We start from the raw sequence: 24,060 nt of genomic DNA, 5'->3' as shown, positions 1-24,060 counted from the left end.
GACAGATGCCAGGTGATGCCAAGTTCAAATGAGCCAGACAGTAACTTCAAGTTTCAAAGCATTAAAATCTTTTGGAGTAAAATACATAATTTAAAAGCTAGAAATGCATTAAATGTTGCTAACTGGAGATAATGGTGTTCTTGGTTGCACTTAACTGAGGACAAGGAACAGAAACATCATCCCAAAGAAGCACACTATTTTTCCCATACCAAATTTTCAAATAGTATTCAGCAGAACATCTGCTATATTACCAGTTATACTGATTGCTTTATGCGATACTACTACAAAGATACCCAAGTACCTTACATATTTTGCAGAAAAGTATTTTAAAGCCCACAGTAGTTTAAAAAACTAAAAGCTCTCCATCTACACACCTTATCAGCTGACAAAATGTGAGCCAGTAAGAAAGTATCAACAAATCAGATTGAGTTCTGCATTTTTGCAGTAGTTTCTAATTCACAAGGACTTCTGCTGATTGCTAGGGAAACAAAACATATTATGAAGTCTGAACTTCATCTTCTCATTGCCTTTGGACACAAGCCATACTTCCCAGTCCTTACACAAGTCCTTCCAGGGAGGACTTTTTCATGAAGGTCCTTAATTCTAGGGAATGTTTCTTAATTCTAAGAAACATTCTAAGGTAGTCTGACCACAATAGTTAGCTCAACAGAATTTGTCCATTAATCTTACTTACTGTATTGGTGAACAAAACCTCTGGCTTAAAATAAGAATAAACAATGCAGAAAACCCCACTCACATAATGCTAAAAATTAATAGCTTAAAGTTAAATCACTCTCCCTGTATCTGTTTAAAGCTTCTGTAATTCTGCTGACTAGCTCTTTGCTTTGTCTCTAAACCTGTTCATTTAAAGTCAATTGAACTATTTTAGATCAATCCAATTAAATTCACAACAGTCATTCCCTACAGTCAGGCTTCAGGCCATTCTGCTCAGGTCCCATATTACTTCAGTGGTATTTTTTCCGCAAGTTACTTATTTTCTTGTATGACTGTTAAACTGCATTTTGGGCAACTATATAAAATAGTTAATAAACAAAGCATTATTCCTCCCTTTCCTATAATATGCCACTGATTCATCATTCCACTCAAAGACCCAATGCAACAAACAGGTTAGATATAGACCACAAAAACCAAAATCCACTGCCAGAGCATCTGGAGATAATTTATATACAGCTAGCTAGGCACAAGAAGAAACCTGCCTTACTGGCAGCAGCTTGGATCAGAAGACAAAGAAAGGTTCCCACAACAGGGTAGATGTACGTCATACCTACCTTTTTCCTAGAGAATAATTAATTTACAAGGACTGGGACCTGGATCCCTGGTCAAAACTATTTAGTGGACATGTCAAACTATTCGTAGTTGAGTTGAGAAGCATACCGCTTCTAATAATTTTGAAACCTGACTTACAGAAACATTTTCAAGAAAAAACTAAGTTAAAGAAGAGATACCCAGGTGGTTATACATAAGTTCAGCTTTGCTTTTACATAGAAGTGCAATTCATTTTGCTTACTCCTGACCTTTGAGCACAGTTAGGTGCTTTCTAAGTGAAAAACTGAAGTTTTAACAACTACTTTGAAAAAAATAAAGTAGGCCAACAAAGCATCAATTAAGTTTACTTGAGCTTAGTGTTCAGTGTCTTCCCTCAAAAAACTGTCTCAGTTACATAAGGAAATGTATTTGGAAGACTCATTTCTGAGTCCTGGCTTAGGATCACATTGTCATAGTCAGATCACACTTTTCATTACCTCTAAATTTTACATTCTTTCCCTTTTCATTGATTAGCTCTTCACCCCTCCTCTCAACAAGAGGTCTAAATAGCTTGTAGGAGGCAAAAGGTGTTATTTTCTGGCAAATTCATTCTACTTCTAACCTGTCTGCTTCTTAAAGGATTTTGTTTTTCCTGGAGATAAGAATTTTATGCTACCAGATTTCCAACATGTATTTAAATAATACAGTCAAAATTGTAACTTTTAAAAAATTTATGTGCTGTAGGACATGCAAACCCTTTGAAGAAAGCAATTTTTAAAACCCCAAAGAAAATAAAGCCTGTCTTTATGACATAAATTAGAGGTGAATCAACACTTCTCTCTTGCCTATTTTACAGGTAAGTTATGGTTGTTTCTGTACAATTCCCTCTGCATTACTCTGCTGTTTCCATATAACCCCCTTCATCTTTCCAGATTATGGAGGTAAATTTAAGCATTCTGTATAATTCTAGCTTGAATTCAGTACTGAAGCAGACAAAGACTATGCACATATTTCTAAAAAGCAAGAATAAAGGTGTCACAAGGAACTTGGCAGTCTTCCAGTAACCATAAAAAACATAGAGAATAATTCATAAGGTGATCAGAAGTTAGAAATTATTGGTAGCCCCTTTTCAGCTTCCTTATATTGTATTTTCATGCTTCCTGGATAATATCAACAAATAAGCCAGTCTTCTTCCTAAGTCTAAACAACCACAAAATACTCCAAAACAGAGACATAATACATATTTTGCTCTAAGTGACACACAAAGGAGAGCAAGCTGAGAGTATAGGTGTGCGCACATCTCTGCAGGATGAGGGGCAGTCTCCATCAGCAACTGCAGTGTTGAGATGCCAACAGCTGGTGAGACTGGGATCCAGAAGGCATGTTCTCAACACACCGGCCCATCTATGCACTGTTGCTGGAGAGATCCACACTGTACCTCCTGGGGATGCAGCCTTGCCACTTGCTGGGCCTAGCATCATGAAGCTGCGGCAGACTTGCTCCTCTCAGTCTGCAAAATCCAACCCAACTCCTGAAAAAAATCCCAAACCACTAAAAATAGATCTTTACCTGAGAACAATCAGCCTTGGCTATTTCTGTTGTAGCCTGGAGTACACTGTGAAGACTGTCTCCATTTTCTTGGATCAATAGATAAGCCAACAAAAGAAAAACATGGGCAGGTATTTGAGTGCTAAAAGGTAGTAGTGACTTCACTGAAGATAGCCACTTAGTAACTGCAGACTTCTCTTTCATGAGCTCCATGATCTTCCAGGTTGTATACAATGAACTGTAAGAGCTGGTTATGGGGCATAGGAGTTTGCAGGGCACCTGAGAACAAGTGAAACAAATCAAAGTGACAAACAAATAAGATACCAAGAAAGAACAATCGTAACATCCAAAACATTTATTATGGTCGCAATGCAATAAATATAAATAATACACTGTGATAGATTTTTTCAAAATCTTTTATAGGAATTCTTTCATTTAAGATGTTTCAATGGGTTAATAATTCCCTGCTCAGAAGTCCCCATTTTATCTGACATCCATAATTCCTATTCTTGATGGTAACTGCAGTGCTACTTGCCCACTAAAATGGGCATTGTCATTCTCAAGTATGTTAAAACTTACATTTTTAGCAATGATGGGATAATCCCAGAATTTTAACTATCATCTATATTATTTTTAAAAACTGTCTTAACTCGTAATAGTACTTAATACCACAGGTTTAAGTTAACCTGACTCTACATTTTTTGTTTAAGAAGTGCTTTGCTTCTCAGAACAAAACACTCTACAGTTGTGTCACTGAAAACAGGGAAGTAAACTCTCAATCCAATTTGTTAGGTTAGAAAGCTGATATTACTTCAATGTCAGCTTATTCCTGGAGGCATAGGGAATTCTCCTCAAAGCATTCATGCTCAGTAACCTAACAGACTGGGTTATATTTCTGAAACAAATACATATACATTCCATATTTGAATACATCTATACATTAACTATTTCCATGGACTTGTTTGGACATGGTTCCTATCTTCTGGTGAATCTTGTCTCCTTGAGAGCACGTCAAATATGTCATCAAGTCATTATATATTTCTCTCATCATTCTTTGGTCTGACACACAACCCTTGCTCTCAAAGCTAATATATCAACCAGTAAATACGCAAATAAAGAAGGAAGTATTAGCAGAACTTAATCACACTCATAGGGAGTTAAGACAGGGCCACACTAACTTCTGGCATTTGTACTAAGAAATGTAGGGTACAAAACTAGGCATTAACCAGGAATATAAGGATAATATACTATTGTGCTGAAGTTAAAAGGATTTTCCAACATTTTCCCCCACTCCTCCATAGATTTCTTCTAACCGAAATACAGCCTTTGAATAAGAGTTGCATTCATGGCAGATACCCTTTAGCAGCAGGAAAGTTGTAAAATGCAAAGGAGGAATTAAGTTGGATCTTTATATAAGGGTATATATATTTTAAAACTCCTGTAAAATAAAGTTCAAAATTTTTCATTAAACAGGAAAGCTTGATACAAGACATGACATCTCTTTCTCACTAATTATTTGCTTCCTTAGAAAATATCTTTACATTATCAAGAAAGTAGTTAGCCAGCAGTAATCAGGTGAAGAACATTTATATAAGGATGAGGTGAAGAAAGCATTGGAGAAGAGATCTCCAAATGAACATTGAAAGCAGAATTCAGCATACAAAAGGCATGTGTCCACTCAGCTTTAAATAACCAGGGGGAAAAAAAAGACTCTGAGCGGTAAAAGCTGTTCTAATTAAAAGTGCAGAATTTCATTTTAATCACACTGTTTGATTCAATGTAAATTTATTTTGGCTAATAGGAAAGTAGAATGTAGAAAAATGGAAGGGAGGATTACTTCTTAAAAATGACATTAAAATTAGCTTATTCCATTACTTACACATTACAACTATTGTATGTGAAAAATCAGCAATCTGAAGTGCTATCTCCTCTGGCTGGAAAGATCACTTGGAGACAAAAATGTCTTCTGGGTACAGCTGTGATACTTCCATTATTTAAAAAGGTATTTAAACTTTATCCAAGGACATACAGAGGTCTGGTAAGAGTTCCAGGATACATAAGATGCACTGTTTAGTTGCCTGCTTGTAGACGATAACATGTCTTGAAATCAAAAGCAGAACCCTATGAAAGGTTTTCTGCTGCTTGGAGTTCTCTTTGAGAGGGTGCTGTTTGTTCGTGGGGCTTTTTCTGTGTTTGTGGTAGTGATGTTCTCTTTTTTTTTAATATATTTTAAGTGCCTGAGAAAAACTGCTAAAATTGGTAGAGCCTGAAATATTATATTGATATTTGCCATTCCACATTACATTTCCAAAAGGTTTCGCTATGTAATTGTACTCACTCTCTTCTCCCTTTATTGGGAGGTTATGATCACAATTTTATTTTATTGCTGCACTCTAGTCAAGCTAGTTAAGTACAAAATTACAGTCTATCAGCATAAATATATATAGGGGGCTCTGTGTGTATATATACACACATACACACACATATATACATAAATAAAATCCCTCAATGGCAAAGCATACATGAAAGCCTAGCCCCATCCTAACTTTCAAAATCATGTCATGAAAGGTAGAAATATTCCCCACTACCATCAATGCAAAAGGAAAAAAAAAAGCCATTAAAGGACATTTAACTTCTGAGTGCTGTTAAAAGCAAAAAAAAGAAGCACACCCCCAATGGAAAGGTGGTCAAATAGCCACTGGGGACTACAAGATCCTTGCTAGGATTTTCACAGCAGCATACGTGAAGGTCAGGATTCAGCTGGAACTGGAATAAATCAGAGCTATCAAAAAGAAGAAATGGCTGATCAGATACATAAGCAGTTAAGTAGAAGCCTGGGAAGACATAAGCCAATTACTAGACAGGACAGGAAAAAAGTTACTGATAATGCTGGTTTTCAGTACCTCCTTTTCTCCTCATCAATGTGCTTTTCTGAGGCTGGCAGCCTGTCCCAAGGGGGGCCCCCTAAGGATCAGTACCGGGCTCCAAGTTGTAACATCTCCATGAATGATCTGGATGATGGGACCAAAAGCACCCTCACCATGTTTGCTGTGTCACTAAACTGGGTGTTGAGGGGGACTCATCAGCAGGGAGAGTCACCTTACAGAGATATGAACAGGCTGGAAGATGGGGCCACAGGAACTGTGTGAAGTTCAACCAAGGAAGTGCAGAGCCCTGCACCTGGGAGCCCCAAACCCAAGAGCCCAGCCAGGCCGGGTCCCGTGAGCTGTGGGACAGCCTTGCCAAGAGGAGCCCGGGGCTCCCAGCGGACAACACGCAGACACCAGGTCAGCAGTGACTGCTGCAGCTACTGAGGCAAAGTGGATCCTGAGATGCATCCATGGGGCACTGCTCACAGAGAGGGATGTGACCATCCCACTTCACCAGCGCTTGTCAGACTGCACATGGAGCAGTGTGCCCAGTTCTGGCCCCCATAGTTCTAAAACAGATGTGGGTGGACTGAAGATGGGTCAAAGGAGTGCTTTCAGGTCTTTTCACCCTGCAGAAGTGAAGGCTCAAGGGGAGATGTTATTATTTTCCAGTACTTGAAGGGCAGTTACTAAGAGGACAAAAGCTCTCCCTTCACAAAGAGCCACTTGGAGAATACAAAGGGCAATGGATACATTGGGAGATACCTGGGAGAAGGTGAGGGACAACATTACAAGCAAGACATTTTTGATAGTGAAAACAATCATTCACTGGAACAACCTCCCCAGGGACATGGTATAGTCTCCATCATAGCTCCCATCACTGGATGTTTTCAACATGTGATTGGATAGGACACTAGATAACCTCATCTGGGCTCCATTTCCTATGAAAGGCTAGACTACATGTCTTACACAGGGTTGTAAAAGCAGTAAGGGAGCTTAGCTACCCCACTGCTAGACACATGTTGATCAAAGAGATTTGCTGTCACCTGTTCTTGGAACAGTGCAGATAAACAAATAGATGTCAGAGAAGTGGGACATAAGTTAATAACTAAAACCCAAAAACCCCCAAGAGAACATATAAAAACATTAAGGTTAATGAGACAAAATTTGTTCATTGGCACTTAGGTGCTATGTAACTCTCTTCAGCCAAGGTAGAAAGAACAGTACATAATAGCCACACACAACAGTAAGGAAAAAAGAGATGCAGAGAATAAACAAGTCCGAAAGAAACAGAGTAAATATAAGTAACCTTGGTTTCTGCTAAATACAGTTACTTGCTTAGTAATAGAGGTGAATTCTTAAATCTATATGGTCTCTTAAAGTAAAAAAATCTCATTTGCTAAATAAAACCAATATCCAGAAAAGAAACAAACTTTCACTTCACCACTGCTCTAGTTGTATGGACTATACATATTTTCAAACATTCCCATAGAATGTATCACGCAAAGAAATTCACACACGCAGCGTCTTTCCCAAGCAGCTAGGCTTTGCGCAGAAAAAATGTTAAATGCTTCCCCTACCTGCCCCCCAAAAAGGAAAGAAACTTTATCAATTTACCAATTCCTGTTTATCCTTCACACCTTCCTCCTTTAATATTCCCAACAGTTTGACAGCTAGCTGCTGCCTGGTAGCTCCAGAAACATCCCCTGATATGCAATCTCCAACTGTTGTAGAAGATAAGATCTGTAGCACAGGCATCACCAAAGTAAGGGCTGTGGTTGAGATGTCCTGAGTTTCTGAACATGAAAGCAGCTTATAGGCTGTTTAAGAGAAAATGAGGAAAAACAAAGGTCAAGGAAGAAAAAAAGGAAAGAAGATTGGTACCTTTAGGCATGACAGAGGCACTTCTAGGAAACACTCCATTTGAGCAAAGTAAAGGTCCCCAGATTTAGTGTATATGTATATAAAGAGTAAAAGATTTTTTTGCCATTTTTCATTTAGAGACACAAATATTTCTGTTGTTTATAGCAAAGTACCTGATGGCAGCAAAAAATACAGAAATTAAATGTAGCACAGACCTTTGTTTTTACTGGAATAACCACACTAATCAAAACTGCTAAGTCAAAAGCACGGCCAAACATTGCCATGATCGTCATGCCTGCTCTCAATACCTGTAATAAGAAACCACTCAGGATGCATGAGCATCAGCTAAGAATATCCTGTTGGCTCAAAAATGAAACCAATAAGCACCAAGACAGCAGGGAGCTTAAAATACATTAACATCAATGGAATAAGTCAGTGTAGTAGGAAAAATTATTTTTACTGCCATTACTTTTTAAATTCAGGAAAAATTCCGCTTATAAAGAAAGCCCAATTTTACCACCCAATCCAATTCCAGGGGAATGCTGTGCTTATTTCATAAATATGAAGAAGCAAAGACACAGTTTTAAGAGTGTGGATTCCTCTTTCACAAGATGAGCTTTACCTAGACTCAAGACTGACTTTTGCTGACTTTCTGGAGTTTGCAGAAGTAGAAGTGCTAGCCCAACTATATACTGGTCCACTGGAAATACCTATGAGGAAAAAAGAAAAAAGTTCCAAGTCTCTTCTGTTTCTCAGTGACAGTAAACAGAACAAACTACTAGTTTTGGAAACTACCAAAACTTTGTAAGATTATCTTCATGAATCATGGTAAGTGCACATGCAGTGACAGAGCAATGAAGAATATAGCCGTGCAGAAATAGCATTTTAACTAAGTAATTAGAACATTCAGCTACTTTGTCCAAACTGTTGAAACTCACTTTAAACAAATTTTTGTACTAAAATATTAATATATAAAGAATTGATATACACAGAACCAATTTTTACCTTCTGAAAAAGGGAAAAAAAATGAGAAACTTTTGAAATCAACACTGGTCACTGTCAGGTGAATGCCATGTATCAATGTCTCTGCTGCCTTAAACATGACAATCTTTAAATTTAGTAGAACTATTTTACATTTTTACCATATACTCTTACCTCTTTTAGGAGCTCAAAGTTGTCCTCTATTAGGGAGATCAAAGATGAGCATTCTCCTGTCACATTTAAACACACTTCACAGAAGCATAACAGCTGCAGACTAAGCTGCGTTAACTGAACTTCCCAAAACGAAGGATAGCGTAGTAGGCTGAGGAACAGCTCTTGCAGGAAAAACAAGGCTTCTGTAACTTGCAGTAAGTCTTTAAGCTGCAGAAAAGGGGTTAAAACAAAAAAAAGGCAAAACACATGATGATTTAGGTGCCCTTCCCTGTCTATGCAGAACTTAGAATTAGTTTTATTAGTTCTGCTATGTTTCTATTGCATAGTACCAAATCTTTGAAGAAACATCTTACAAACTAATGCCAGGAATCCCTTATTCAACTTCCCTGAAAAAAACAACTTATGAACTGCTGTTTGATATGTTGAAGTAAAATGAGAAACACGTGAAAGAATTAAAATATTTCTTGGTAGCTGATGAGAAAAATCCCTTTTTACTCAAAAGCAACAGCAATTAACTCAGCTATTTGGGCTTCTACAATAGCACAAAAAAAGTGAGTGGGGATTTCATTAAGCAAGTAAACATTCTTATAACAGAAACATCTGGCTCTACAATACTTCCTTTACAAAATAAACATGATTTTACCATTTGTCTCAAAAGAGAAAGGCAGTGGCGTCTCAATTCTAGAACACCACTCAATCTAACTACCACAAAAACTAAAAGCTGAAGTGTGATACCCAGAAGCAGTATCTCCATATCTAAATGCTTGCTAAAGAGGTTTCAAGAAGCAGATTGTCCCCAGAAAGTCCCCATATATTGGATGACAGTGTTTTCTGTTCTTGAAAACTCTGCTTCCAGACAAATGCACTGTTCCAATCCAAACTCTGGAGCTAGCATTAAGCATCACACCCTGATTTTTATTCCTTTTTTTTCTATAAATAATCTGCTCTAAGCAGAAGTCTCATTGAATTGATCAGCAGAAAAGTCTACAAGTGAAGAGCTGTACTTCTAACAGCTTGGTTGACATTGTCAGACAAAATGACAGGGAAACATTCAGCATCTATATTACACAGAGAATTAAATTAAGCTATGCTAAAATGAAAGCATAAGAACAACCTGAGGTTCAGAGAAAGAAGAGGAAGGAATTGATACATTACAAAACAGTCCATCAAACAGGTTTCCTGAAGGAAGTACCTTCCATTGTGGAAGTTGCATCTCAGGCAAGACAAAAATGTTCAAGTATTAATACAAGTTCGAAAAAATTATTTCTGTTTTAAAAAAACAACTGATTTCTTGTTTTAAAAAAATAAATGCCAACATGTATGAAGGAAACAAAGATTCATAACTAATTTTGTAAGTTTTATTCAGTGCCATTTTTATGGCTAAATGTTTTCAAGCCTGAAGCTTGGTCATACATTTAAAACACAATGTTATACTGAAGCTTGGGTAAAACTGAAACAAAATCAGAAATCTCTCTGAGAATAGAAAAGGTCAGCATTCGCCCATCATCACAAGGAATAGACCTGAACCAAGATACACATGTATAATGGAAGCTACATGTCTGCCAAAAGATTGTGGAAAGTAGCTGTGAGTACAAAGAAGACTTTTCTAGGAAAATGTCATAGCAGAAAGATGCTACTAAATATGCTTATAAGAAGCCTACTTAGCTTTATATTAGTCATATTAATGAACCCTCTCTCCACAGCAATAAGGACAAAGCACCTCATGTTTGGCTGAATATATCTATCTGAAGCTTTGTCCTAATATCAAAAGAAGAAGGAAAAGATAGGTACAAAATGCTTAACTGGAATCATGGTAAAGCATGAGGAAAAGCAGAGCTTTTAAGTTTAACCAACATCACAGGCCTGTAACCAAAGGGGATTGTGAGATTAAACTCCTAGCTCCTATCATGTATCACTGTGCAGCTTAAAAAAACATTCAAAACCTTCAGCACATTCCAGAACAACTAAATTTTGTGTTCAGACCCACTAATCACTATTATAAAGAATGAGAAAGGAATATCTAAAAGTACTTAGATCATGCTTCTCATATAGTTTGCTTAATTTTAATATTATCCACTTCAAGTTAAAACTATGTGGTTTTGACAAATATCTTGCCATTTAAAAAAATTTTCTCATTACTGTCTTTCTAAGTTTACTGTATGTTTACTGAGGCAACTAAACAGAAGTAATTACGGTAAACATGTTTCAAATCCTATCTTAGCAGGTGTATCAGATTTGAACAAAGTCTTATCTTCTAGCAGAATGAGACAGTTTGTTAGATTTATATATTATCAACAAATTGCATCTACAGAAAATGGAAAAGAATGCTATATGTGCACACTTGAAAGACAACAATAATAATAATACTATTGCTATTTTTGATAATATCTGTTTGTAAAAGGTAGGGTCAGGGAACAGCTGTACCTGCAAGTGTGGAATCAAATCACACAGAAGTCGAAGAATCTCACATTCCAGCATGGAGGGTGCTTCTTTGTGCTTTGGCCCATGAGGTTGCACTAAGATCTTAAGTAAACCCATTCGCAGTTCAGCATATTCGCGTAACTGGGATGGTTCACAATAGAGGTATCTCAGAAATAAAGCCATTATGCCAACACATGAACCCTCTGCCCTGCAGTTCAAGAAATAAGTTTGTCAAGAATGTTTTCTACTGAAAGTGTAACTACAAGGAAAGCTAAGGAATGTGACATTACCTGCAAAAATTCACAAGACCCAGTTAACAGAATGGTGTTGAGAAGGACATTACTAAATCTCACAAAAAAACTTGGACTTACCATAACTAAGTACTATCGTGAAACCCAATACCATAACCATACCTCAAAATGCAATTTTTTAAAAGACTCAATATGAACCTACAGGTTACAACACTGCTGATTTTATTCTTTTTCTCCTCATCAATTCAAGAAAGTGACTTTCCTTGCTGAATGTCATAACAGACTAATGTGCCATTCTGAGAAATATCTTTTTAAAACACATAAAACATAATTTCAGTAAAAAGGAGTCATCCTTTACTTATCAGTTTTTGCAGAATGGTCTTAATACAATTAAGTGAAACAGGAACTGTTTTGATCAACATGGCTTCCCAGTAAAATATTATAACAGAACATGGCTTGACCATGTTAGGAATACAAGCTGTCCTTGACATTACTAAAACAATCACATGAAGATGATGGTCAGTACAGTAACAAATATAGAATCATAGAATTGTTTAGGCTCAAGTCCAATCAGCAGTGTCATGCCCACTGCTAAACCATTTCAAGTGCCACATTTACAGGTCTATTTGAATACTTCCAGTGGTGGTGACTCTACCACTTCCCTGAGCAGACTGCTACATGACAAGCCCATGATGAAATTTTTCCTCATAGCCAATCTAAACCTCCCTTGATGCAACTTGAGCCTATTTGCTCTCATCCCGTCACTTGTTACTTGGGAGAACAGGATGACCCCCACCTGGCTCCTCCTTTCAGGCAGAGAACAATAACATCACCCCTCAGTCTCCTTTCCTCTGCGCTAAACACCCCCAGCTGCTCCTCATCAGATCTGTGCTCAGACCCTTCACCAGCTCCATTGCCCTACTCTGGACTTGCTCCAGCACCTTCATGTCCTTCTTGTCATGAGGGGCCCAGAACTGGACAAAGGGTTTGAGGTGCAGCCTCACCAGTGCCAAGTACTGTACCTGCTGGCCACACTATTTCTGATGCAAGCCAGGATGCCATTGGCCTTCTTGGCCACGTGGGCACATGCTGGCTCATGTTCACATGCTGTCAACTAGCACCCTCAGGTCCTTTTCCTTTGTGCAGTTTTCCAGCCACTCTTCCCTCAGCTCTTCCCTCCATGGAACTGTTGTGACCACAGTGCAGGACCCAGCATTTGGGGTCAAACCTCATAGCAGTGGCCTCAGCCCAATAAATCCAGTCTGTCGAAATCCCTCTGCAGAGCCTTCCTACCATCCAGTATATCAACAGGAAATCAAAACTCTGTCTTAAACAAGCTTCTACAGTTTTGCATCAACACTCAGTCTTGATGCAAAACTGTAGAAAAAATTCAGTAATAGGTCACATTAACATAGCTTGTTTACATCACACTTAGGGACACTGTTTAGTGGGGGACTTGATAGCATTAGGTTAACGGCTTGACTCCATGTTCTGAAGGGCATTTCCAAACCTAAATTATTCTGTGATTCCACATTCTCAGTCTAGCACTTTACCTACAGAAATCTTGAGCAAAGAGCACCAAAAAGAACATCTATATTTTCCTTTTCACTAAGAAAAAATCCTATTTTAATTCAAAAGAAGCCGCTCAGCAAAAAATCTACAGTTCACTCCATTTATACATCTGAGGGGACTTTATGTGAGTCCCAGATTTAGCAGCTGAGTGAAAGAGTGAAAGAATTAACAACATTTGAAAAAGACCGTGATCAATTAAAATGAGCAAAACATACTTTTGCTTGAAAAGTCTTACTACTGATCATGTAGTCTAAGCCCACCAGAAATTTAAGAGATTAATTAACTTGTTTCTTCACAAAGAGCAAGAGAACAGAGAAGCCAATTTCTCTGCTCTATTACTCTGTTACTAGTCTTTCAGAAAGCAGGAAATAAGGGATACTTTTATCTGAAAAGCATACATATAGGTGTAAAATCATATAAAAGAGTTCTCTTTGAGAATGCCACAGATTCATTGTCTTACACTGAAGTTTTATTGGACAAACTCCTTAGTGGTAATCATGAAGAACAGGCTGAGATTGTTGGCTGTGGAGCATTTGGTCATTTTAATGATGCTTGATAATAAGGTTGTTTCACTGACTTTTTTTCCTATATTTTTTAATCAGAAGGATACGTTGTTTTTCAATACCTCATCCTTTCTGGTGATTTAATCATCTTTACTTTTCCTTCATCATCCCATCATTTTGTATAGATGAGTTACAGCTGGATTAACTTTTTATGACTAAGCAGTCAAAATTTTTACAAAGTTGATAAGCCAAATTGCTGATTTTTAAAAAAAAATTAAAATACGCTATCAGTTTTACACCAATTATTCTATACCCATACAAAATTTAACAACATATTTGATATGAAATTGATTTTCGTTGATTATACCAGTATTTAATTAATAATTATTATTTATACTATCTTAAATTGTGAGTTATAAATTATAAATAGGTATACATTGTATACATTAAATTATAAATACATACATTGTAAATGTATAATTACATTTTACAAGTATCTTCACAAAATACAGAATTCTTACAGCTTGTTTGCCTTCAACAAAACAGTTACAGTGATACAATTCAGCTGTCCACATTTGCTAGGCTTTTTAAATTTTTTCATTCATTTACCTTTCTGGACACTGATGGAAAAATGCAGTTATCTGCTGTAGTAGAACTGGCCAGCAATCAGGTCTGTTTTCTAGGACAGTGATTAATGGATGAGGAGTGCTCCTGAAAGACAAAGAAATCACATTTCTATCTATAACACAGAAGCAAGTATGCAAAACAACAAACTTATAAGCGTGGCTGTCAAAATAGCCAATTTAACCTCTTCCTTTTACCAACTCCCTTTAAGAGCTTTGCTAAGATCACTACACTATCAAAAGAAAATATTTTCTCAAAACTTCTGAAAGCAGATGAAAATTTCCTCCAAGTGGAGGAAAACCTAGGAAGGTGGGAAGCCTGAAGTACATAACCTGCTCTGTCAGAAACAAAACCAAAGTCATTTAACTAGAGTAACTTACTGCCCAGAGTTCAGGATGCCCCATCCCTACACATCAAGAACAGGCTGGATGAGCCTTTGAGCAACACGGTCTAGTGGAAGGTGTCTCTGTCTGGGACTGGGGTGCTGCAACTAGGTGATCTTTAGGGACCCTTCCAACTCAAACCATTCTATGCTGCAAGTTGAAACAGAGAAAGGCAGCATAAATTTGCTGCAAACCACCACCTTCAGTTTGGTTAACCATCTTTCCAGCTCACAGGTCCAACAAATCTGTGCTATAAGACCTTAAAGGAGTTTTGCCTACAGAGCAGTGAATGATTTCAGAGTTATCCCTTGAAGTGGACTCTCAAGAGACCCGGCCTCAGATTCAGACACTACATGAGTGACAGTCAGATATGCCTTTTAAGAACAATTTACAATGCTATTTCACTTACTACCATTGCTTTAAAAACTTCTGAGGTACAAAAAGCCAGAATTTCCAACAGTCTTTTTATTAGAGAAGACAACATTCACTGAGACACACTCATATCCAATACCACTGCAATACAACATGGGCTTCATCTTTAGCAGCACTGAACCAACTCGGTTAGAAATGAAGTGACTGAGATCTGAAAGAACACCATAAAAGAATTTTTCCCATTACCTGGCAAATTTGAAATGCACTCTTTAGTTAAGGCTTCCCTTCACTAAACTAAAGAGGTAATACTTATCTACTATAATCAGGAATTTTTAGAGTTATGTTATGCCTATTTATGAAAAAACATCTACCAGACATATTCCTAAACTTAAAGAGGTGCTCCTTATTATGTTTTTTTAACATTCTCAATGTTAACATTTTTTGAGTCATGGGCAACTGACTAGATGTAAAGATAAGCAAAGAATTACATAGCCATCAACTGAATTAAAGGCCCACCAAACTATGAAAGCTGGTTGAAGAGTATTTACATACCTATGACTCTCATTTTCTTTGCTCTGTGATTACAACAAAGCAAAAAACACAGTTTTTTTTTTTTAAACTGGCTCTCCTTCTGCTCATCAAATAATTTTTCTTCTGAAGACGTGTTTCTTTTCAGGAAAATAAATAATCTGAAGACAAAGCTTCTTTCAGAAAGCTGGCTGATGCTATGGACTACTTGAAATATGTTCAGAAAAAAGATGCCATCTACTAAGAACACAAACGATGCATATTACAGGTCTGGCCCTCATATTTGGGGCTAGAAGCCTGTCACTTCTCACATTCACTTCTCAAAAATGTGTTAACTTACTTAATGTTCTTCATACATCCACCTTCCTAGATCCTGTAAATATTTTACTGAAGTTAGAGTCTTTTACAATCTGTGCACAAAGACTAGAAAAGCTAAGGTTATTGCTTCATTGCAGCTTTCCAAAAATGACAGCATGCAAGAGCCAAAAACATTGTTGCTTGTCTAGCACCTGAATCCAGTGACACCATAGTCCAGATCCTTATCAGGCAGTAAGCTAGAAACACTGTTCATGTGCAATGCCAGGACCTTGAAAGCACACAGGCCTTGTAAAGACATATAGGGTTATAGCAGTTTCTTATTTCAATAACTTTGTCATATTTTAAAAATTAACCACCTTTCTTCATCAAGAGAATATGTCTCCATTCATCATTTACATGCTGCAATGACATCAAAGCCAGGGGAACCTTCCTAAAGTCAGCATCTGAAACATCAAGTTTCAAATTAAAATGGCTTACTATTTTGGGAAAAAAGCAAACCTTTTATTACAGATCTTGTATGTTCTGAAACTAATAGAATTGCACTGAACTGGATGATGAAGTAAGTCAGCTAAGCTCCACAATAAACAGTGATTAATAATGAAGCACTAAAAAGAGAAATCAACAATGTTCCACTTGATAATGCTATTAGCAGAAAGAAAACTGAGCTGTGTAGATGCAATTTATTATCAACATCATCTTAAGAATTGCTAGAACAGCACTGTAAAACATGCATCTTTATATGACATTACAGCATTACTACCCTAAATTACTGCTAGTGGGTTAAGAATAAAGCAAAACACACAAGGAAACATAGTGGTTACCCACTCATACTATGGAAATGCCCAGGCAAACTAAGATAAATCTTTGTGAGGTGTAACAATAAAACATACATTATTTTTAACTTTTAGGTCATCTGAACTTTTTTGTTACATCTCTAAACAGAAGTGAGCTCCAATCTGATTGAAAGGACAAATTCAGTGACAGACTTCTTTTTTTTGTATGAGGAAACAATGTGTCCAACACACCTTCCTGTGTATGCGGATGTGACCCTGGCCCTTTCTGAAAACTGGTCCTTTCAGGAACAGCACTTCATTCCATCAAATATACGTTTTTAAAGCATTTTGCTACATGCTCTGAATCTTTAATTCAGAAAAGTTGCAGTTCTCTATAACTTTAAAACAGTAAAATCATGCATGATGAATCATGAATAATATCATAAAATACTAGTTCATTTAAAAAAAGGCTAATAGCCTTCAGAAAAAAATCATATTCAATTTTTTGTGCATACATATCATAAACCACCTGCACTGAGAATGCTAACAGGAGCCCTTGCTGGGTTAAAAAAATAGGCAGTTTACTCAAAAAAAGCAAAGGCCAGTAAAGAAAGCAAGGAAAATTTAAAAATATTCTTTACTTTCCATCAGCAGGCAATGTGTAGCCAATTTCTGTGCAGTTGGGCTTCAGTATGCACAGCAATTGCTTTGGAAGACAAACACCTTAGGAACAAATCCACACCCAGCTCCTTCCTCTTAGCTTTTACTCCTGAGCACAGTGTCATAGAACATGAAATATCCCTTTTGTTAGATTGGATAAGCTATCCTGGCTATGCCTCCTCTAAAGGGACTTACTGGCCCTTTGAGGGATGGCAATGGGATGCAGGGATAGCACTGCTCAGCAGAAGCCAAAACTGGTGTGTTATCAACACTATAGTGGCTGCAGATGGCTGCTCTGGAAAAAGTTAACTCCATCCCAGGGAAACACTATATAATAAAATGCACAAATCCACAATACATTAATTTTCTTCCATTTCTTTTCAGGAACTGATCATGATATTGTGTCATCCCAAGAAGCTGTATTATAAAATTAATTCTATTATCCAGAACTAACATTGGCCTAAGCCACATTTATTTATTACCCTGCAATACTGGTGACAATAACAAACCTCTTGAGAATGTACTGCTGCATTTTGATTTTTCATTGATGATTTCCATATGGAATACTTTTGCACAGTTGACAGCATAATATATGAACACTGTAATGGGAGATTACTGTTGGTAAGCTACTGTATACATTCTTCAATTCCTTACAAAAAAATCAGGTTTTAATGGCATTTCATGGAGCACAACTACAAAAATTTTTACATTACAATGAATAGACAGGTTGTTTTATACACTAAAAGCCAGAAGTCAGGTTTCAAAATCTCAGGGTTCTGACCCTATGTCAAGCAATCATTTCTCTTTATTAAAGTTAACTGTAACCAAAAGGGAAAACAAAAACCCTATTGGCTAAATAAAAGTCTACTTCTTGTTTTTAGTTCTTGACTATTTTACTTTATATCAGTCTGAATTACCAAATTTCGCCTTCACTGTATGTTACCAGTAACTTCTCTGTCACAGAGAAAAAATGAGGGCCTTTGTCGGGGACGAGCCATTTGTCGGTGAGGGGAGACTCAGACACTCAATATGAGTGATAAGCAAATTCCGTTTATTGAAGAGAGCATCAGACACTTATACAGCGAGTAATAAGCTTATGAATATTCTGTAAGCCAAGCAATCTATTGGTTAAACTATACTATCAACTCTTCCTCATTCCCTAGGGGTTACATCTCTTTTTTCTCATGTCTCTTTCACTGTTTGTTATCCTACCACAGCTAGGCCCAAGGACACTGTTATCTTGCAGGTGCAGGACTTGGAATTAGCCGCAGTTTTTGTACTTTTCCAGTCCTTAGCAGCTAAATTCCCAACACTTCTCCTTCAGTGAGTGTGAAAAAATGTATTACCTTTTCTTTGCTCTATTGGGCAGAGACTATTTCTTTATTCCACTTACATCCTACCACCCTCTTTTTCATACGAAGCCAGAATTAAGTTCCTTTAACTTAGCTTCTTCTACCAGAAGCTTTTAAAAATGGTTCCAAAAGAATTCTGTCTTCACCACCTACCCTTCATTTAAAACTGCTCTATACAAGTAGGGATTTTGTAAAGAGAACTGATAGAGCCACATGAAGGATTTCAGGAATGCAAACACATCCAGCACACCAAAAAGCCTGTTTCACTTTCTTCACTATTCTATTTTGCTCAATAGAAGACATGATTCCTGTCTCTCAAATAATGAATTTTATATCCTTAAGCCATTATAGCCACAGCCTCCTACAATGATAACTCTTAATTAATAAAAAGTGACTTGAAAAGCATTAATAACATCTACCAAGCTTTTCTGTTCTCCAGAAAATGTACAACAGAGGCTTTTAATGTCAGTACTGACTCATGGTTTCTCAAGAGATGGAAGAAGTCACTAGGATGTCCTCTGCAAAAGTCTGATATTGCCTGACAAGAAGCTTTAGGTAAGTATCTCTACATATTTAAGTATTTTATTTTTACATGTCAATCACCTTAACAGCAAAGACATTTGGGAACTTGACTTTTGTAATAAGAACAAAGCAGGAAAAACAAGTGACAAGTGATTCATAGCTTTAAAATAAAATACTTATTAAAAGAAATATTAGAAGTCATCCAGTATTTGAACAAGTACTAGTATTTGTTTTCTCCCCCCTCCTCCTACCATTGCCCCACTGCCACTGTCCCTTTTGAGTTTATGGTGGCAATCTTATCCTTATATTAAAACTCCTTAAAACTTTCAACCGAAAAAAAACCAACCAAAAACCACAAAATCAGATCATCACTTAGATTGAAAGGGAGCTACTCAAATCATCCAGTCCAACCCACATGCTCAAGCAGTCAGTTAGTAAAGGGTACCCATTATCACATACAGTCAGGTTCTGTTATCTCTAAGGACAGATTCCACAACCTCTGTGGGCAACCTGTGCCTGCACTTCCTTACCTGTGCAGTGTGAACAAAGCAAATTACGCAAAAAAGAGTAAGATCAAAATCCAGTATTAACATAATTTTCTTTTTTTTTTTTTTCCAGGAAATCAGACAGAAAGTTATTATTGTTTCTAAATAAAGAATGTAAAACTAACCTGATTCCATACAGACTCCAGACAGACTCATCTCCATCTTTTCCGAGCTGAACAGCTTGAATTTGTATTAACTTGCAAATAGTTTTTACTAAACCGTGCACATTCCTGTTGGCAAAATTAAGTGAGTTACCATCAAGTATCCAGCTACATTAATTGATTAGTACATCAGAGAAGGAACAAAATTGATGCTTGAGACCTGAGTTCTACTTGAAGACACCTCTTAACATATTCCCACCTTGTTCTGGGCAAGTTGTGCATTTATGTGTCTTTATTTTCTTTTCACATAATGAGCAAAACAGCAAAGAGAATACTCACCCAGCAATTAAAACTTTTGACAGGTTGCTTCTACCATATATTACAAGAATGGGAATACAAGGCAAACAGCACTTTTAACCATAAAATCTTTACCAAACTCGTCACCACCTGCAGACAGACTTTTTTCTATAAGGTAGTAGAACATCTAGAGAGTCCCATAGCGGATCTCCCCACCATTAAATGCTTATTACTTTTATAGTTTAGATAAAGGCAAAGTACTATATTCTCTCTTCTGTGCTGGAAAGTATTGACCCAGATCAAAAGTGATAGAATATGCTTGTATTTCTCTCTCTCTTTCAAAAGTGGACCAATTATAAGATGTGCTTGTAATCTTCAAAATGACTGGCTGTTGTGACACCTGGCTCTCAAAAAACTGAAATCTGACAATACAAGAAGACAGTGAGGTTTGGCAAAACTCTGCTGCAGAGCAACTAACAGAAAGATGTGCCACAGTCTTCTAAATCCCAGTATAGTCAACCTAAAACACAGAGGAGGAAGGAGATTTTTGGATGGGTGTAGGGGAGGGAGAGAGAGAACAACCTTTTAAATTCTTCACCGCTAGAAAAAGCCAGTGAAATGGGAGTTTGCAAGTTCATTTCCCAGCTTCAATTTGGTAACTGCAGCAAGGAGAAAAAAAATGAACCATAAAATACTTGGGAAGAAAACCACCTTTCCCGTTCTGAAACTTCAGTACTCCTGGTCCTATTTCCCAAGCAGGAAGTGGGGAGAGAAGAGATGCTTTAGGCTTTGCACTCATCTCCTGAACAGAGGCAACACAAAGGCATGTCATATTGCAAGGATTTCCATCCCATTTCCCATCTCCTACAGGCAGGGATGCTCAGTAATAAAAACATTCTGAAAACATGCTACACAGAAATCCTTCTGACAGGGTCTTTAAGATTACAATAATTAATTGTTCCACAGGATTTTCAGTAGATTGATTATTTATCCTTGTTCATTACTGAACAGAGGCAGTGCTTTCCCACCATCATCTAAACAGAATGCTGAAAACCAATCCTAAAAACACATGAAAATACACATGTATGTATTGATGTATGTAAACATATTTCCTCTGTATGCATAAACACACAAATATGCATGTAAATAAGATGTTACATGAAGCTTAAACTCCTGGGGCAGCAAAGTTAACATTGAAGAGCCAGTTAGATTACAATGATACATACAATGAGAAGGTACTGTGAACCATACAAGTTAACTCAGATAAACATGGGATCTTCATCTCTGCCAAAACAAAATGTCTATTCTAATGTGAATAATTTGACAGACCTGACAAAATATAATCCAGTAGGTGTACTTAGCCCCTGCAAAATTCACTGTAAAGAAGAGAGGCAATAACACAATGTGAGAAGTCTCTGACAACAAAATATATACCTAACTTCATTCAGCATTCATAGTGCTCAGTGGTTGCAAATGCCTGTTAGTTGCCACTGGCTGCTAGTTTTCGTTTTAGCAACACTGTGGACCAAGCACTGCAAAGCCACACAGATGAAAATTTGGCAGGGGACAGAATGATGGACTGCAGACTTGAATTCTAAAGCAAGCCAAAAAAAAAGTACTAGCACTGAAAAGAGGCAATTTGAAATTGTCAGTTTAATGAGCTCCTGAGGCTACAGACGTTTTAAACCACAGACTTCTGTGGTTAGGCAACATAAACGCTGCTTTGCAATCCATAGTGTATGTGGTTTCATTTGTAGCAGCTTGGGGGAGGAGGGGGTGGCAGTGGGAAAGATGCCAAAAAAACATAAAAGGTTACTACATAATTTGCCAGCACTTAGTATAGCAATCAGTCATGTGTTGGTTTCACACATGAAAAAAAATTTTTAAGAAGTTTCAAATAGTGTAGAAGTGGGGCAGATTGTAGTCCCTGCAATATGTAACTCTGAATTTGTTTATAAGGTTAACTTAATTCTAAATATCCCATTTTACACTTTTTGTTTTCTGCAGTACAAAGCTGCATTAATATTTCATAACCTTATAAACTGTTGATACTGTAGCAAACCCTCAGCTGAACAGCAAATTCAAATTTCTTAGTCTGCAAGCCACAGCTGATGCCCTTTCCCTGGTCCTAGAATTATGAACCAGACATGATTAAGGCATAAAAGGGTTTTTATCTTGGTATTTAATAAGTATCCTTAGGTGCAACAATTAATCAAGGTGGAATACACCAAAATGCACACACAGAGTATATCATGTATACAATTTCGTAGACGATGCAAATTAGCATATTTGACAAAAGGTTCCCCAATGAGGAGCTGAAATGAATGGTATGACATCTCCCTATTCTAAAGTATTCCCCCCAAGATGGGCTTGAGCCTGGTTTGCACAATATGTTCTAGAAAGGGCCTTGTTTTTTCAAGATAAGGAGAGTCTTTCCGGCCCCCAGCTGTGAGGCCTTTAGCATGTTTGGTTTTCTGGCCTAGCAGAATACCAGGACTTAAGCTAAGATATCATAACAAAGAATTTCAACTATGTATGCAAAGAATACTGAGAATATATAAAAGGTACATAAAAAGAAAAGGCAAAAAATCATGATGGCATCACAGCTAATAAAATTTTTACTCCACCTTATGCCACAGGACTCATGTTCTCACAGTCTTATCACAGGTACTTTTACTTATTTGTTATACTTAGGTAGAATCCTCCCTTAATCCTAAAATGCCCCAAAACGTCGTCATTTGGAGGACAGTGGTATGCAGAGATTACCCATAATATAAAAATATATTTACAAAACTTCTTCTAGGAAACTGTAGTTATTTATAGCAAACCCAGCACAGAATTAGCATCAGCACAGCAAGACCCTAGCTGTAAACAAGCAAGTCACAAGGTTAGAAAAAGTTTACATTTGGCTCAGACTGAATATGAGAAACCTTAGCATAAAACTGATCATGTGAAGGTGAGAAGTGATGAAGAACATCTTTTGAATAGCATGGCTCTTGCAGCCTCTGTGCTGAGTCTACCAGCATAACATATACATAGCTCTAAATAGCTAGTTTGGCTAAAAACAATTCTACCGGTCTCTAGCAAGAGAAGTACACAACCTGGTGCAGAAACCCACTTTTCAGTCAAAAGAAAACTTAATAAAGTTGATAAATTTCTCCCCAGTCTCCCCTAGGTTGGAAATCTCTCCCCAGTCATCATTTGACTTCCTATTCCTAAATGTTATATACAGTGCCTGTTTGCCTCCCAAATGCATTTTCTCAGTATGGGGGACAGGCAGTCTAGGTCAAACGACCACTACAAGATGTAAGCATTCCATTTCCAGAATTGTGCAGGAGGAAATAGCTTCAAAGTAAGGTGATTTCCTCCTCAGCAGACAAGGAAACAGACTGCAGCATTCCTAATCTCAATACACATTCTTATGGTGACTTTATTTGAGCAATCAGTTTTTTGACAACTGATGAAGTTATTTCCCTCTGTGCTGGTTTTGGCTGGGATAGGGTTAATTCTCTTCACAGGGGCTGGTATGGGGCTATGTTTTAGATTTGTGCTGAACACAGGCTGATTATATAGAGATGTTTTTGTTATTGCTGAGCAGGGCTTACACACAGCCTTTTCTGCTTTTCATGCTGCCACACAGGGGAGGAAGTTGGGGGTGCTTGGCAAGCTGGGAGAAGACAGAGCCAAGATGGATGACCCCAACTGACCAAGGAGACATTACAGACCATATGACATCATGCTCAGGATATAAAATTGAGGGAAAGAAGAGGGGGTGTTTGGAATGATAGCATTTATATTCCCAAGTCACCATTATGTGTGATAGGGCCCTGCTCTCCTGGAGATGGCTGAACACCTGCCTGCCCATGGGATGCAGTGAATTAATTTCTTGTTTTGGTTTGCTTGTGTGCACAGCTTTCACTCTCCCTCTTAAATTTTCCTTATTTCAACCCACAAGTTTTCCATCGTTTACCCTCTCCCTAATCCTACTGGTGGGAAAGTGAGTGAGCAGCTGTGTGAGGCCTGCTGCTGCCTGAGGTTAAACCACAACATACGCCCTCATAATGGAAGTTTCTGTCATTTTCTTTCCCCTTTCTATGGCAGGGGCATCAAAACAAAGCAATTTATTGACTTCTGAG

At 37.4% G+C, this 24,060-nt stretch overlaps 1 protein-coding gene across 1 annotated transcript in view; it reads right to left on the bottom strand.

Annotated features, from left to right (window-relative positions):
- FOCAD (focadhesin) overlaps nucleotides 1–24,060 on the bottom strand; it is an 86,867-nt gene that overhangs the window by 54,084 nt on the left and 8,723 nt on the right. Inside the window, exons 6-12 of the mRNA XM_064736046.1 lie at nucleotides 19,652–19,756; nucleotides 14,059–14,160; nucleotides 11,127–11,331; nucleotides 8,703–8,909; nucleotides 8,170–8,257; nucleotides 7,302–7,504; nucleotides 2,836–3,093 (exon numbers count right to left, since the gene is read on the bottom strand). Coding sequence (XP_064592116.1) covers nucleotides 2,836–3,093; nucleotides 7,302–7,504; nucleotides 8,170–8,257; nucleotides 8,703–8,909; nucleotides 11,127–11,331; nucleotides 14,059–14,160; nucleotides 19,652–19,756 — 1,168 coding nt within the window. The remainder of the gene's footprint in view (nucleotides 1–2,835; nucleotides 3,094–7,301; nucleotides 7,505–8,169; nucleotides 8,258–8,702; nucleotides 8,910–11,126; nucleotides 11,332–14,058; nucleotides 14,161–19,651; nucleotides 19,757–24,060) is intronic.

This window comes from Zonotrichia leucophrys, chromosome Z, assembly GCF_028769735.1.
Source record: "Zonotrichia leucophrys gambelii isolate GWCS_2022_RI chromosome Z, RI_Zleu_2.0, whole genome shotgun sequence".
Taxonomy (NCBI): domain Eukaryota; kingdom Metazoa; phylum Chordata; class Aves; order Passeriformes; family Passerellidae; genus Zonotrichia; species Zonotrichia leucophrys.
The sequence above is the reverse complement of the archived record's forward strand: the minus strand, read 5'-3'. Positions and strand labels throughout refer to the sequence as shown.